The sequence below is a fragment of the Bos mutus genome, chromosome 17 (genome assembly GCF_027580195.1).
Source record: "Bos mutus isolate GX-2022 chromosome 17, NWIPB_WYAK_1.1, whole genome shotgun sequence".
NCBI classification, from domain to species: Eukaryota; Metazoa; Chordata; class Mammalia; order Artiodactyla; family Bovidae; genus Bos; species Bos mutus.
This window is the reverse complement of record NC_091633.1, coordinates 25,897,447-25,913,168: the sequence shown is the minus strand read 5'-3', so window position 1 is coordinate 25,913,168 and position 15,722 is coordinate 25,897,447. Positions and strand designations below refer to the sequence as shown.

The 15,722-nt window shown below is 44.9% G+C and overlaps 1 protein-coding gene across 1 annotated transcript in view; it reads left to right on the top strand.

Moving 5' to 3' along the window:
• RIMBP2 (RIMS binding protein 2) overlaps nt 1-15,722 on the top strand; it is a 233,707-nt gene that overhangs the window by 206,778 nt on the left and 11,207 nt on the right. Inside the window, exons 17-20 of the mRNA XM_070386334.1 lie at nt 4,739-4,920; nt 5,975-6,143; nt 11,781-11,884; nt 14,854-14,925. Of these exons, the coding sequence (XP_070242435.1) occupies nt 4,739-4,920; nt 5,975-6,143; nt 11,781-11,884; nt 14,854-14,925 (527 nt within the window). The remainder of the gene's footprint in view (nt 1-4,738; nt 4,921-5,974; nt 6,144-11,780; nt 11,885-14,853; nt 14,926-15,722) is intronic.

Genomic DNA, 15,722 nt, shown 5'->3' with positions numbered 1-15,722 from the left:
AAAGAACCCAAAAAAGTGTTAAATAAATCCATGATAGAATTTCTTTCATTGTACCTGATCTCTTAGCATGGAGCAAGGCAAGAAAGCATAATTATAAAGCATAATTAGTATCAATCACTTTATATTTTCATATACATATATTCACAGACCAAAGAACCTATTATATTTTCAAAAGACAAAAATGACTCAGAGAAGAGGAGAATCATGCCCCAAACTCTAGGAAGTGCTTGGTCAGTGACACATAAATAAGCGATTTTCCTCTAGTCTCTGTTTATTTAGTTATAGTTTTCCTGTGCCAATATCAGTAATTAATACTTTAGAAATCTGCCAACTCCAAAAATATCCTTTTCTTTTATGGAGAAACTCCCCTCCTACATATATTTTTTAATAAGCAATGCCTTCACAACTAAAATATATTATACTTTTAAATATACTCTGGATTTCCTTAATTAAGAAAACAATGCCCTTCCTGATTTAAAAAGATAAAAATTATATAGTTCCATATCTGGTAAATTCTAAGTCATATAATTAGCATAACGAAGGCCTCATAACCTTAATCAATGACCCCAAACAAGGATTTCATTGGATTTGGTTTCTTCCTGTGTAATTTTTGGTCTTTGCATTTATCTAGTTATTTACCTGACAGATGAAAAGGCTCAAGGGTGTACCCATCTGAAAAGAAATACCACATCCTAGAGCATTCTGCTCTTACTGGTCGACTGTGAAAATCTCCATTTTCCTCCCATTTTCCAGGTTATTTTGGCCACTGAGCTTACATAGCAAGGAAATGCAGCACATTTTCTCTATATCCAGATGGGAAAAGTTAAAATGACTTAACTAAATAAACAAAACTTGACTCTCTAGAAAGGAGACTCGTCTCCCTGGGTTTCCCTGTAAGGAGAAGAGGAGCAGCTGTAAATTATGCTTCATAGGCAACCCACTTTTTCTCTGTAGAAATTACAATGGAGAGAACAGTGGAGGCAGGTAGCCTCAGGTAGTGAGGGAAGAAGTTCACTTATAGAAGACAGTGCTTATTCTGGCAGCACAGGAGGATTCGGGAGCCAACAGGGGCAAGTCAGGATCTTCAACTTTGCATGTGGTTTGCGGACCCTTCCTCCTTCCTGACAAAGACCCCCTCCTACCCCAGGCCAGGATATTCCACATCAGGGCAGAGGGAGGAGCATCCACGCCCAGGTCAGACCAGCAGCTGGCGGTAAGTTCTTCCTTGAGTCTAGCCTGCCCCCAAGAAAAGGAAGGGCCTCCCAGTCACCCACTCCAAACCCTGTGAAGCTGGGTTTGTGTGGACACATTCCATGGAGGCCACTGTTCTCTTCCCATGAGGTTTGATTCCATAAGGTATCTAACACACCTTCTCTGGAGGAAACACCGTGACATCATACCCACACTTCCACTCATATACACCAACTCCAAGTGCTCCAACCACTTCCACCCCATCCCGGCTCCTCCCTGCAAACCAGAGAGAGATCCTGTAATGATGTGGGTGACTGCCTGCTGTTTTCACTGAGCATGGTGCTATCCTGAGATCCTCTTGCCGGTCTCCCACTTGTGCTTGGTGTGATTTGGGACTTAAAGACGTAGAGGCACAGTTGTCTGCACATCACGGTGCCTGAACTTGAGCCAACTCCTGAGAGCATGTGAATTGTAGGAGTAACTCAAAGGTCTTCCAGAGTGACAGTGACCTACCCAATCCTCCCCTTGTGAACTTGCCTGTACATTCCAACTCCACGATCATCACATCAACTTAGTCAAGGAAGCCCTGGGAGTCCTCTGGGTGGGTGCAACCACAGTTGTAGCCACAGTGCTCCTTCAGTGACTTTTCCCTCAGCTGAAACAGCACCCACTGGGTCACACTGCTGTTTTGTTAAGTTCCTTCTGCAAAACTCCCAAAGTTACCCAGCTGAATTGAAAACATCCTTCTCATGCTGCTAATGGTCTTCTCTACCATCAGCCACGAGCATGAAAAAACCACTGCATCACTACACATACAGAGACGTCACAGGTCACGAGATGGCGTACCATTAGCTTCGTGCTATTTAATTTAGAGAACATTTAATGACTAGGGGGGCAAAGTATGAGACCCTCTCATTGACTGTGTGTGCGTGTGTGCTGTCGCTTCAGTCATGTCTGACTCTGTGTGACGCTGTGGACTGAAACCCATCAGGCTCCTCTGTCCTTGGGATTCTCCAGGCAAGAATATTGGAGCGGGTTGCTGTGCCCTCCTCCAGGGGATCTTCCTGACCCAGGGATCCAACCTGTGTCTCTTACGTCTGCCTGCTTTGGCAGGCGGGTTCTTACCACTAGCACCACCTGGGAAGCCCTCTCACTGACTATAAACAAAATCAAAACTGGTGTGAAGAAAGTAAGGCCGAGCTGTTCAGTTTTGTTGCCTTTGAGCTTCCCTGATAGGTCAGTTGGTAAAGAATCAGCCTGCAATGCAGGAGACTCTGGTTGATTCCTGGGTCGGGAAGATCCGCTGGAGAAAGGATGGGCTACCCTCTCCAGCATTCATGGGCTTCCCTGCTGTCTCAGCTGGTAAAGAATCTGCATTGACTATAAACAAAATCAAAACTGGTGTGAAGAAATCAGTAAGGTCGTGCTGTTGACTTCTGTTCCCTAGCAGAAGCGAAGTTACTGAATGTTTAGATTATCTTGGTATCCTAAAAGAATCCCGAATTCAAATAATGTTAACAGTTCACTGCATTTTAAAGACCAACCTTTCCTGCAGTTAAAGTGCTTTTTTATTTTTCAACTGCCTGTTTCTGCTGGTGGAAGCAGCCAAGACTCTGGCTCTCCCCACACCCTCTGTGTCCCCCACACAGCTTCGACATCCTCTTATCCCACCTCCTGTGCTCCTTGTGCTGGTGACACAAATTTTGACCGGCTGTTTGTCCCACCCCTACCCTCCTTTCTGACGATTGGAGTTTTTCTCATTTGCTTCCCCGCTGATGTTCTGAGTCCTTCTCAGTCCTTCTACAGTCCTTATACTGTAGTCAAAACAGTATAATTCACTAGCAGATGTTTGTTCTCTCTATATGCATATTAATAAATGTATACATATATAGTGAGATATATGCATGTCTATAATGACATTTAATAATGTTGTTGATGTTCAGTTGCTCACTAATGCTCATCTCTTTGTTATCCCATGACTGCAACATGCCAGGCATCCCTGTCCTTCACCATCTCCTGGAGTTTGCTCAAATTCATGTCCATTGAGATGGTGATGCTATCCAACCATCTCATCCTCTGCTGCCCCTTTCTCCTTTTGCCTTCAATCTTTCCCAGCATCGGTGTCTTTCCCAATGAGTCAGTTCTTTTGCATCAGGTGGCCAAAGAGCTTCAGTTTTAGCATCATTTCTTCCAATGAATATTCAAGGTTGATGTCCTTTAGTATTGACTGGTTTGCTGTCCAGGCACCACAAGCACCACAATTCGAAAGCATCAATTCTTTGGTGCTCAGCCTTGTAATACATACGCATATATACTAGGATTTCAAAAGAATCGTCTTTAGGAGCTCAGTGGTAGGCGGACTTGAAACTCAATTCTTCCAGGAATTCATTAATTCATTGTAATGCATTCATTGCCACTTACGTATTTGGAGCCAAGTGAGCAGCTCAGTCACCTGTATCAAACTTTGACAGATAGGCAAATACATCTCTTAACATCCTTGTGCTCTGGCTCGTCTGTTAATGGAAACCTAGAGGGTCTCATGCGAAGAGTTGACTCATTGGAAAAGACTCTGATGCTGGGAGGGATTGGGGGCAGGAGGAGAAGGGAACGACAGAGGATGAGATGGCTGGATGGCATCACTGACTTGATGGACGTGAGTCTGAGTGAACTCCGGGAGTTGGTGATGGACAGGGAGGCCTGGTGTGCTGCAATTCATGGGGTCGCCAAGAGTCAGACATGACTAACTGACTGAACCGAACTGAGAGGGTCTCTGGGTCTCTATGCTTGACTCCTGAACAGGTCCTTCCTAATCCCCGGGACTTGGCCACCCGTCACCCACCCCCACAACCAGCGCTCAGACCAGTCCTGCCAGGAGGTCATTGAAACACAGTTCTTTATCTCTCGCTGTCTTCACAAGCAGCACACCTACACTCACCCTGCTGCCTACGTTTCATACTAGTTATTAGCTTTTCAAACCCATCTCTGTCGAGGTGATCCATTTGTGCCTGCATGTTGAGCTACACATTTCTTTAAGAACTTATTTTTATGACTTTATGGATTGTTTTGTTTTGGACTGTGCTGGGTCTTTGCTGCTGCACGGGCTTGTCTCTACTGGGGTCAGTGGGGCTGCTCTCTTGTCGTGCACAGGCTGCTCATTGTGGTGGCTTCTCTTGTTGCAGAGCACAGGTTCTAGGCTGCAGGCTCCCGTAGTTGCAACATGTGGGCTCAGTAGTTGCGGCTCCTGGACTCCAGAACACAGGCTGAATAGCCTTGTTACACGGACTTAGTTGCTTCGAGGCACATCGCATCTTCCCACATCAGGGATCAAACCCACATCTCCTGCATTGGCAGGTGGATTCTTTACCACTGAACCACTAGGAAAGCCCAGCTACACATTAAGGGAAAAAAAAAAAAAAAAAACTTAAAGTGCTTCTCTCTTCATTTTCCAAAACCACACTTTGTATAACAGCTCACCTTTCTGGGTAAAGCAGGGAGAATGGCTGGTGGGAATCACTTAGACCCTGTGCTTTATCCCATGCACTCCCAGATGAGTACGGGCGGGACCGGCTTTCTCCGGACTTCTACGAAGAGTCAGAGACAGACCCTGGGGCGGAAGAGCTCCCAGCCCGCATCTTTGTGGCCCTTTTTGACTACGACCCCCTTACCATGTCCCCGAACCCAGACGCTGCAGAAGAGGAGCTTCCCTTTAAAGAAGGGCAGATCATCAAGGTGGGGGCATGGCCCGGGGGGTACAGGTGGCGGGGGAGGATGGGGAGGGGGTGCTCACCAGATCCAAGTTCCTTAACACAGGGGTCCCCAACCCTCGGGCCATGGACCAGTATGGGTCTGTGGCCTGTTAGGAACCGGATTGCACAACAGGAGGTGAGTGGCGGGTGAGCAAGCAAAGCTTCATCTGCATTTACAGCCGCTCCCCATCACTCACATTACCACCCGAGTTCCATCTCCTGTCAGATCAGTGGCAGCATTAGATTCTCATAGGAGTACAAACCCTACAGTGCGTGAATCATCTGGAAACCACCACCACCACCAGTCCACGGAAAAATTGTCTTCCACAAAACCAGTTTTTAGTGCCACAAAACTTGTGGACAGATGCCTTAACACCTCAAAACGACAGGCTACTTCCTCTTGTATTTGACATTCAGCCTCCCATCAGTAGTAGAGGAAGAGCCTGAGTCTGGAGTCAGAAGGAAGACATGGGATGCTCCCTAGGAGAGGGGAAAGGGCCTTGAACCCCAAGTTTGCAAATTTCGAAAGGGCACTGACAATAACCTTTGAAAGAGGTCGCTAACTAAAACGGACTCTAAAGAATGGTGATGCTTACCCCGCAGAATAGTACGCACAGAATCCCTTTGTGAGTTGAGGTTTTTCACTTCTGGAATGCCAGACAGTGGCGCTGTCTTCTTATGGAGGAATCATTTGTTATACTGCACTTGCATGTATGTGTATGGAGTGGGGGGTGGTGGCGGGCGGCACTTAACTTGTGTGCGTTCACACACATGCACTCAGCTAGCAAAGCCCTGGCCTTGCCGGGCAGCCCCCTGGTCAATGGGAGCTCCAGAGGCTATCAAAACCCTGGAGGAGAAACAGGTTCTTAGACATACAGATTTTTAGGGTGAGGGCTATGTGTACACACTTATGCCCACAAGCAGCAGTTTTCCATGTTCTTCAAGTCAGTGTCTGACTAACTGTGACTCTAGGTGAACAGAGCTGATCTATTTCTGAACCAGCCACCCCAATGCCTTGCCTTTTCCCGTGACTCCAGGTGTATGGTGATAAAGACGCTGATGGATTCTACCGTGGGGAAACCTGTGCCCGGCTTGGCCTTATTCCCTGTAACATGGTCTCTGAGATCCAGGCAGATGATGAAGAGATGATGGACCAGCTTCTAAGACAAGGCTTCCTCCCTCTGAACACACCTGTGGAGAAAATAGGTAAGAGGCCACGTCCTGCTCACCTGTGAGCCTGCAGGCCAGGTAGCGCCTGCCTCTTCCAGGGTTTTGTAGCACAAAACACCAGCCCAGGGCTTCCCTGGTGGCTCAGTGGTGGAGAGTCCACCTGCCAATTCAGGGGACACAGGTTCCACCCGCTACTGGGAAGATCCCACATGCCTTGGAGCAGCTGAGCTCATGTACCACAACTATTGAGGCTGTGCTCTGGAGTCCAGGAGCCACAGCTACTGAAGCCCATGCCCCCTAGAGCCCATGCTTCAAAACAAGAGAAGCCATCGCAATGAGAAGCCTGAGTACTGCGACTAGAGAGTAGCCCCAGATCACTGCAACGCGAGAAAACCTGAGTGCAACAACAAAGACCCAGCACAGCCAAAAATTAAAAAATATATATATTTTTAAACTGCCAAAAAAAAAAAAAACCCACCAACTCAGGGCAGGAGACAGCGCTGAGCAGAGGAATGAATGCTTTGGTTTTTTTTTTAAAGATATTTCATATAGTTCCCTGTGCTACTATAAGTGTCACTTAAGTGTCACTATAAGTGACAAGTAAATCCTTGTCACTTGACCATTTTATTTTTTGGTCACACCAGGCATGCGGGATCTTAGTTCCCAGACCAGGGACTGAAGCTGTGCCCCATGCATTGGAAGCACAGAGTCATAACCACCAGGGAAGTCCCCAAAATCTGAGTGTTAACCATCAGATTTTCTTGGGCAAAACCCATTCTGTAAACCAAGGTTTTAATAGTCCTGAGGCATCTAAATATTTATGAAAACACAGATGATCTTCTCATGAAAGATGAAGTATGGCCTTGCTTACTAAAAGTCTATCACATTTAGAAAGTAAACATTTTTGGGTTGTTGTGGATGAAATGCTTGTGTCCCCCTAAAATTCATTTGTTGAAACTTTAATCTGTAATGTGATGGTTTATTAGGAGGTAGGGCCTTTGGGAGTGATCTGGTCATGAGGGTGGAGCCCTTATGAATGGGGTTAGCACCCTTATAAAAGAGACCCCAGAGAGTCCCTTCCCCCTTCCATCATGTGAGGACACAAGGAGCAGGAAGTCATCTGTGAACCAGGAAGGAAGGGAGCAGGTCTTCACCAGACACTAAGTCAGCCAGTACCTTGATCTTGGACGTCCCCCACCCCAGGACTGTGAGAAATGGATGCTTGTTGTCTCAGCCCCCAGTCTATGGCACTTTGTTATCTCAGCATGAATGGACTGATACTGGTAATATACGGGTTTTGTTTGTTTTAGTATTTATTTATTTGGCTGCTCCGTGTCTTAATTGCAGCATGCGGGATCTTTAGTTGCAGCCTGTGGGATCTCCTTTGCCCTCCGGGGACTGAACCTGGGCCCCATGCTTTGGGAGCACAGTCTTAGCCACTGGACCACCAGCACACTGGTACTACTTTGCACATTGACTATCTATGATAAATTTCAAAGGATGATTGGATAAGTCGTATGCTTTCCATTCTTCAGGTAAATTCTGCTTATCCAAAGACATAAAAGATTTTTACCCTTTAATTTGGATACTAAATTCTTTTGTTTATCTAGAACCACTGAGCAAACAGTAAAACTGTTTTCAGCAACATTACATTTATGATCTTTAATTTTTCCACATGCAAGGAAAATCTACTCATTCAAAAGGCCTCTCCGTTTTCTAAATAACTGTAGACAGAAAGACTCATGGGATTCATATTTAAAGTTTTAATACTTCAAAACATTACATTCACTTCTTTTTTATTGTTTAACCTTTTTCTAAATTTATTTTTATTGACTTATAGCTGATTTACAATGTTGTGCCAATCTCTTCTGTATAGCAAAGTGAATCAATTATACACATATATACATTCCTTTTCATATTCTCATCCATTATGGTTTGTTACAAGATATTGACTATAGTTCCCTGTGCTATACAGTAGGACCTTGTTATTTATCTGTCCTATATGTAATAGTTTGCTGTGCATTGCGTGCGTGCTCAGTCATGTCTGACTCTTTTGCAACCCCATGGATTGTAGCCCGCCGGGTTCTCCTCTATCCATGGGACTTTCCAGGCAAGAATACTGGAGTGGGTTGCCATTTCTTCCTCCAGGGCATCTTCTTAACCCAGGGATCAAACCTGTGTCTCCTGGTTTGGCAGGTGGATCCTTTACCACCGAGCCACCAGGGAAGCCCATATGCAATAGTTTGCGTCTACTAATCCCAAACTCCCAGTGCACCCCACTGCCTCCCCTGGATTCACTTCTAAATCACACTCCAGACAAAGTTCAGTGGCTCAAGTAATATGCATGATTTTAAGGACAAACACAAAAGCAAATATCTCAACCTTTTTGGTATTAATGAGTTCATTGTCTCAAGATCCATGTCTAACAGTCAAGGTTTCATATGAATAAACTGCCCAGATTAAATCCCCGAGACCACAGCTCTCTGAGCCCTCACACCTTCCATTCCCTCGCATCGCTGCCCCCTTTCCTGAAGTCGACAGTACCTCTTCAAAGAGGAAATGGGCTTGTGCACCACAGGCCCAGAGAGTCTAGGAGCAATCTGCTAAAAAAAGAGAAACTTGATTTACACGATCACTTGGATTAAATGTCTTTTTATTCAGTAGTCCCTAGACTAGTTGAGGGAACCAAGCTGAGATACCTGCTTGCCCTTTTATGTTGAGGCAATGTTTCTCATGGTGAAAGACTGGAAGCTTCCATCCTGAGACTAGGAGTAAGGCGACAACGTCCACGCTCATCTCTCCTTTCCAGCTGCATGCTAGAATGTGCAGTACAAGGAGAGCCAGGGAGCAATGGCCCACAGAATGGAAAGATCACATGGAAGCCTACCTTGAAAATCTCAGAGAACCTATAAATACAGTTCCTAGAATACAAGTGAGACTAGTAAGGTCAATGGATACAAAAGCAATTGCATTTCCATAGGTTAGCAATGAAAATTTGAGATTTAAATTGAAAAAGTAATACTGTGTACAGTAACACAACGAAGATGTGAAATATGGTTAAGTCTAACAAAATACATGCAGTATCTGTATGTTGAAAATGATAAAACATTGATGAAAGAAATCAAAGAATCCCGAAGTAAATAGAGATGGACTGTTCATAGACTTAATATTGCTAAGACATTAAGATGTCAGATATCCCCAAACCAACCTATATGTTCATCAAAACAGCAGTCAAGGTCCATGCAAAGCATTATATAGAATCAATAAGCTAAATCTTTCATGCATATGAAAAGTCAGAGAAACAAAAATCACTGAAACCGTTTTTAAAAGAAAAATGTGAAAGACTCATGTAACTTGATTTTAAGACTCACTATAAAGGCAAACTGATCAAGACCATGTGGTGCTGGAGAAAGGACAGGCACACAGAGGAACAGGGTAGAACGGACCCCCCAGACTGATCAACATATCCACGATCAACTGACTTTTGACAGAGGTAAAAATGCAATTCAATTGAGAAAGGGTAGTCTTTTCAATAATAGGTGCTGACATCCTATTATTACTGGACATCCACAGGCAAAAAGTGAATCTCAAGCCATATTCTCACTGTAGTGAAAAGCTTAACTCAAGATTCATACTGTCTTCAATATAAAAATGAAGACTATAAAACTTATAGAAGAAAACAAAGGAGAGAAACTTTGTAATGATCAGGCAACAATTGTTTTGATATGATATATTTTAAAAATTGTGTTAGATGTTATCAAAATTAAATATTTCTGAGTGGGACTTCCCCGGCGATCCAGTGGTTAAGAATCTGCCTGCCAGTGCAGGGGATATGGATTTGATCTCTGGTCCAGGAACTAAGATCCCACATGTCACAGGGCAGCTAAGCCTGTGCACCTGAACTACTGAGCCCATGCACCCTAGAGCCCATGCTCCAAAACAAGAAAAGCCACCACAAGGAGAAGCCCTCATGCTGCAAAAAGAGTAGCCCCCACTCACCTCAACTTGAGAAAGCTTGCACGCAGCAGCAAAGTCCCAGCACAACCAAAACTAAATTTTGAAAAATCACTAATAACCAGAAAGAACTCAAGTGTTTTCTGGCTGGTAAATGGATAAAATAACTATGGTTCATCAATACAATGGGATACTACTCACCAATAAGAGTAGAACAAATTATTGATCCATGCAATAACATGACTGAATCTCAGATGCACTGTCCCAAGGAAAGAAGCCAGTCCCCAAAAGCTACATCCATGAGATGCCATTTAAACAATATGCTAAAACAGGCAGAACTATTAGGATAGAAAACAGATCAGTGGTTACCTAGGTTGGAGGTGACAAATGGGCATGAAGGAATTTGGGGACGGTGACATAACTTCAATACCTTGATGGTTGTGGTGGTTATGTGACCATAGAGTTTATCAAAACTTACTAAAGTGAATGAACACTAGACTGAGTCATACTGTATATAAATTACACCTCAATACAGTACATGTGTAGCCTTAATGCCACTGACATAGGGTTCCCCTCTGAAATTAGCAGTTTAGCAACACTGTAATTAACCTCTGGTTACCACTGTAATTTGATCCAGGAAACATACATGCAGGTCCTGCAAAGGTGTGCTTGCTTATTTCAAATAAAAGCAGTGATTCTTGACCAGGAACTGAGGGTTGAATTTTGCACATGCACACAATGAGCCCTATGCCTGCCGCTGACTCCTGAAAAGCTGCTTAACTCACTTTACATGCTTTCAAAACACTTGTCTTTAGGAGTTTTCATTTCTGTGCATTGAATTCCAAAAATCAATCTTAGGCAAAAGGTGGCTGTGTTTGGGAGAAAGGCCTCAATGCCTACTTTCTCCAGGAGAAACGTCATTTAGGAACCCAACAACGGAGGTTTGCCAGGGAGTTTGACAATTTGGGCCAGATCCCATGGTTTTTCATTGGCCCTTCTTGTAAGTGGGTGTTTTCGAGTTTTTCCAGATGCTCTGTGTGGGGTTTTCTTCTTTTCTCCCCTCTTATGCTGATATACAGCCCAGGGCTCCATCTAGGGCAGATCGCAGCCGGGCAGCGGAGGGGGCCTCCCCCAGAGCCTTCTCCTCAAGTGGCATCATTTCAGGGACAGCTGTTAAAAGTACAGCGAGGGCACCAGAGGACGTGGAGGGAAAGGAACCTCTGAGACGGGTAGAGAGGGTGCCCCTTTCTATAGACTCTTGCTTCTCCTGATGACAGACTGGTGGCTGTGCCTCTAGTCTGAGCGAGAATAATCTGAGAGAGAATCATCTTCATAGCAGCTACATGGGCAGCATTTTTGACCTGGTGTTTATGGGGTTCCTCTGAGCTGGGTCACAACCTGCAAGTGGCCTGCTTACCCCCGCCCCTCACATGCACCGTGTGCCACTCCAAGCCCTTTAGATTGACTATTTGAGCGAATTCCCTGCTCTAAGTCTCCCCTGTTCCTATACACAGAGAGAAAGGAGTGGGGCTAGACTGGACTTCAGCGTGAGCGTAGGGAGCCTGGGGGCTTCCCCGGCTGGGCCAGCACTAGAGCCCAGCAGTCATCTCAGCCACACTGGTCGCATGTGACTTGGCTCCACTGGTCGAGCCAAGGGAGAGGGGACGCCACTGGCTTTGAAATCACTTCATGATGGTGTTCTTCTTGTGATGTGAACAGAGAGAAACAGGAGAAGCGGCAGACAGCACTCGGTGTCGACGCGAAGGATGGTGGCCCTGTACGACTATGACCCAAGGGAGAGCTCGCCCAACATTGACGTCGAGGTACCTCTGCCCACAACACCCTCCCTCCCTCCCTTCCCTGGAACTTACACAGGAAGGGCTACTCAACCAGGAACGAGATAGCCAGGAGGGCAGGAGAGAGGTCGCGAGCCTGGTGACACACTCAGGGCACTGGCAGCCACTGAATAGGGTTTCCCTGGACCAGCACCCTGTGGCCCATACCTGCTGTGATGGGTCATCCTGGACAGAGAAAGCAAAACCTCTGACATGTGGCCAATGACCCCCACCACCACCACCACCACCACCACCACCACCACACACACACTCAAGGAAAATCGAGCAGAAAAGATGGATGTTCTCTGTGCACATAGGCTTCGTGTCCTAGGAACACTGTGAAAACTGACAAGCATTTGCCTTCAGAAGGATTAGATTTCCACTCTTTGGAGCTGTTTTTTTAGACAGTTCAGTTCAGTTCAGTTCAGTCGCTCAGTCATGTCCGACTCTGCAACCCCATGAACTGCAGCACGCCAGGCCTCCCTGTCCATCACCAACTCCCGGAGTCCACCCAAACCCATGTCCATTGAGTTGGTGATGCCATCCAACCATCTCATCCTCTGTCGTCCCCTTCTCCTCCTGCCCCCAATCCCTCCCAGCATCAGGGTCTTTTCAAATGAGTCAGCTCTTCGCATCATGTGACCAAAGTATTGGAGTTTCAGCTTCAACATCAGTCCTTCCAATGAACACCCAGGACTGATCTCCTTCAGAATGGACTGGTTGCATCTCCTTGCAGTCCAAGGGACTCTCAAGAGTCTTCTCCAACACCACAGTTCAAAAGCATCAATTCTTTGGTGCTCAGCTTTCTTCACAGTCCAACTCTCACATCTATACATGACTACTGCAAAAACCATAGCCTTGACTAGACAGACCTTTGTTGACAAAGTAATGTCTCTGCTTTTGAATATGCTGTCTAGGTTGGTCATAACTTTCCTTCCAAGGAGTAAGGGTCTTTTAATTTCATGGCTGCAATCACCATCTGCATTGATTTTGGAGCCCAGAAAAATAGTCAGCCACTGTTTCCCCATCTAATTGCCATGAAGTGATGGGACCAGATGCCATGATCTTAGTTTTCTGAATGTTGAGCTTTAAGCCAACTTTTTCACTCTCCTCTTTCTCTTTCATCAAGAGGCTCTTTAATTCTTCTTCACTTTCTGCCATAAGGGTGGTGTCATCTGCATATCTGAGGTTATTGATATTTCTTCCAGCAATCTTGATTCCAACTTGTGCTTCCTCCAGCCCAGCGTTTCTCATGATGTACTCTGCATAGAAGTTAAATAAGCAGGGTGACAATATACAGCCTTGACGTACTCTTTTTCCTATTTGGAACTGGTCTGTTGTTCCATGTCCAGTTCTAACTTGCTTCCTGACCTGCATACAGGTTTCTCAAAAGGCAGGTCAGGTGGTCTGGTATTCCCATCTCTTTCAGAATTTTCCACAGTTTATTGTGATCCACATAGTCAAAGGCTTTGGCATAGTCAATAAAGCAGAAATAGATGTTTTTCTGGAACTGTCTTGTTTTTTGATGATCTAGAGGATGTTGGCAATTTGATCTCTGGTTCCTCTGCCTTTTCTAAAACCAGCTTGAATATCTGGAAGTTCACGGTTCACATATTGCTGAAGCCTGGCTTGGAGAATTTTAAGCATCACTTTACTAGTGTGTGAGATGAGTGCAATTGTGTGGTAGTTTGAGCATTCTTTGGCATTGCCTTTCTTTGGGATTGGAATGAAAACTGACCTTTTCCAGTCTTGTGGCCACTGCTGAGTTTTCCAAATTTGCTGGCATATTGAGTGCAGCACTTTCACAGCATCATCTTTCAGGATTAGAAATAGCTCAACTGGAATTCCATCACCTCCACTAGCTTTGCTCATAGCGATGCTTCCTAAGGCCCACTTGACTTCACATTCCAGATGTCTGGCTCTGGACAAGATGTATACAAATCTCTGGTCCTTGGTATTTCTGTTGTACCCGATGGGTGACCAGCTCGTGGTTCAGATTCAGAGCTTAGGTGGATTCAAATTTCTGTATTGGCTTGATGAATGTGTGCATGCATGCTAAGTCGGTTCGGTCATGTCAGACTCTTCACAACCCTATGAACTGTAGCCCACCAGGCTCCTCTGTCCGTGGGATTCTCCAGGCAAGTATACTGAAGTAGGTTGCCATGCCCTCCTGCAGGAGATCTTGCAGACCCAGAGACTGAGCTCGTGTTTCCTGTGTCTCCTGAATTGGCAGGCAGGTTCTTTACCACTAGTGCCACCTGGGAAGCCTGGCTTAATATATATATGATGCCTAATGGCTCTTAGAAATGAACTTTAGTACCCTGTTTTCATGTCTAGAGATAAAAATGAAATTTTTTTCTGGTATCCTCTGCTGGAGTCAATGCACCCACCTCTAATCTGGAGCATGGCACGTAGTAGACTCTTACTAAATGACATTTAAATACAGTTTTTTAAAATATATTCAGTGAAAGGATATTTGTGCAATGGTCCCTTCACTGCAGAGCGCATCTGAAGGCTCTGTGGTTTTTTGTTTTTTTTTTTTTAATTTTATTTTTAAACTTTACATAATTGTATTAGTTTTGCCAAATATCAAAATGAATCCGCCACAGGTATACATGTGGCTCTGTGGTTTTTAAGTTAACTATTTAACTGGCTGTAAACACACACCACCAGCAGAACCTGGGGATGATCTTAATTCTGGCTGAGAATCGGAGCAGAGCAGCCCTTCTGTTGGAGACTTGGCCCCATTTTGAATTGTCCTTACTTTCTAAGAGACTGGGAACACAGGCATTCATTCATCTGATATGTACCCTTTCTCCTTATCTGACTGAAAGTGTAGGTTCATACCAAAACAATAAGAAAAAAAAGAGAAATCATACCAGAAATCATGAAGATTTTTTTTAAGGCAACTTCTATATTTAGGAAAACACTATTAACTTTATGCTCTGTCTTTACAGGCTGAACTTACATTTTGCACAGGAGATATTATTACTGTTTTTGGCGAAATTGATGAAGATGGATTTTATTATGTAAGTTTTTGAAGCATCAAATATATAAATATTTTTGCTTGTCTATTCTTTCCCCTAAAATTGTGTGGAAACTTTACCTGGCTTGCTGAAAGGATGGCTAATGTGCTTGTCCTCTTTGCTGAGCCCATAAAATATGGGAAGGCAGTTCTGTGATCTTCACTGTTACTTCTCTTTAAAAGGACTATTTTCAATGCATACGAGCTGTTGACAAAGTAAGAGTATTCACATGCTCACATTAAACATTTCTTTCATTCAAACATTTACCAAGCAGTTTAATTTTCTGGATTACTTAGTGCCTGCGTGCATGCTAAGTCACTTCAGTCGTGTCCGACTCTTTGTAGCCCTATGGACTGTAGCCTGCCAGGCTCCTCTGTCCATGGGATTCTCCAGGCAAGAATACTGGAGTGAGTTGCCATTTCCTTCTCCAGGGGATCTTCCCCAATCCAAGGATGGAACCCGAGTCTCTTACGTCTCCTGCATTGGCAGGTGGATTCTTTACCACTAGTGCCACCTGGGAAGCCCCATTTAGTGCATAGGTAATACATTTTCAAATGGTGAGAGGAAGAAATACAAAGAAGCAAAATTAATTAAAACCAACAGGATCTCAAGCTCCTCCCTCTTACAGCACCGTGGACCCAGCCTCTGGGATAGGGATGGGGGAGTCCTGACTCTGCCCTGGGCCAGCGGAGCAGATCTCCTGATATTCCTGAAGAGAAGGCAGGCATGTTGGGTAGTCATCTTAGGGGCACCTCCCCAGCCAGACACCTACTGCTGTTCCTAGCCTTAGGAATGGGGTC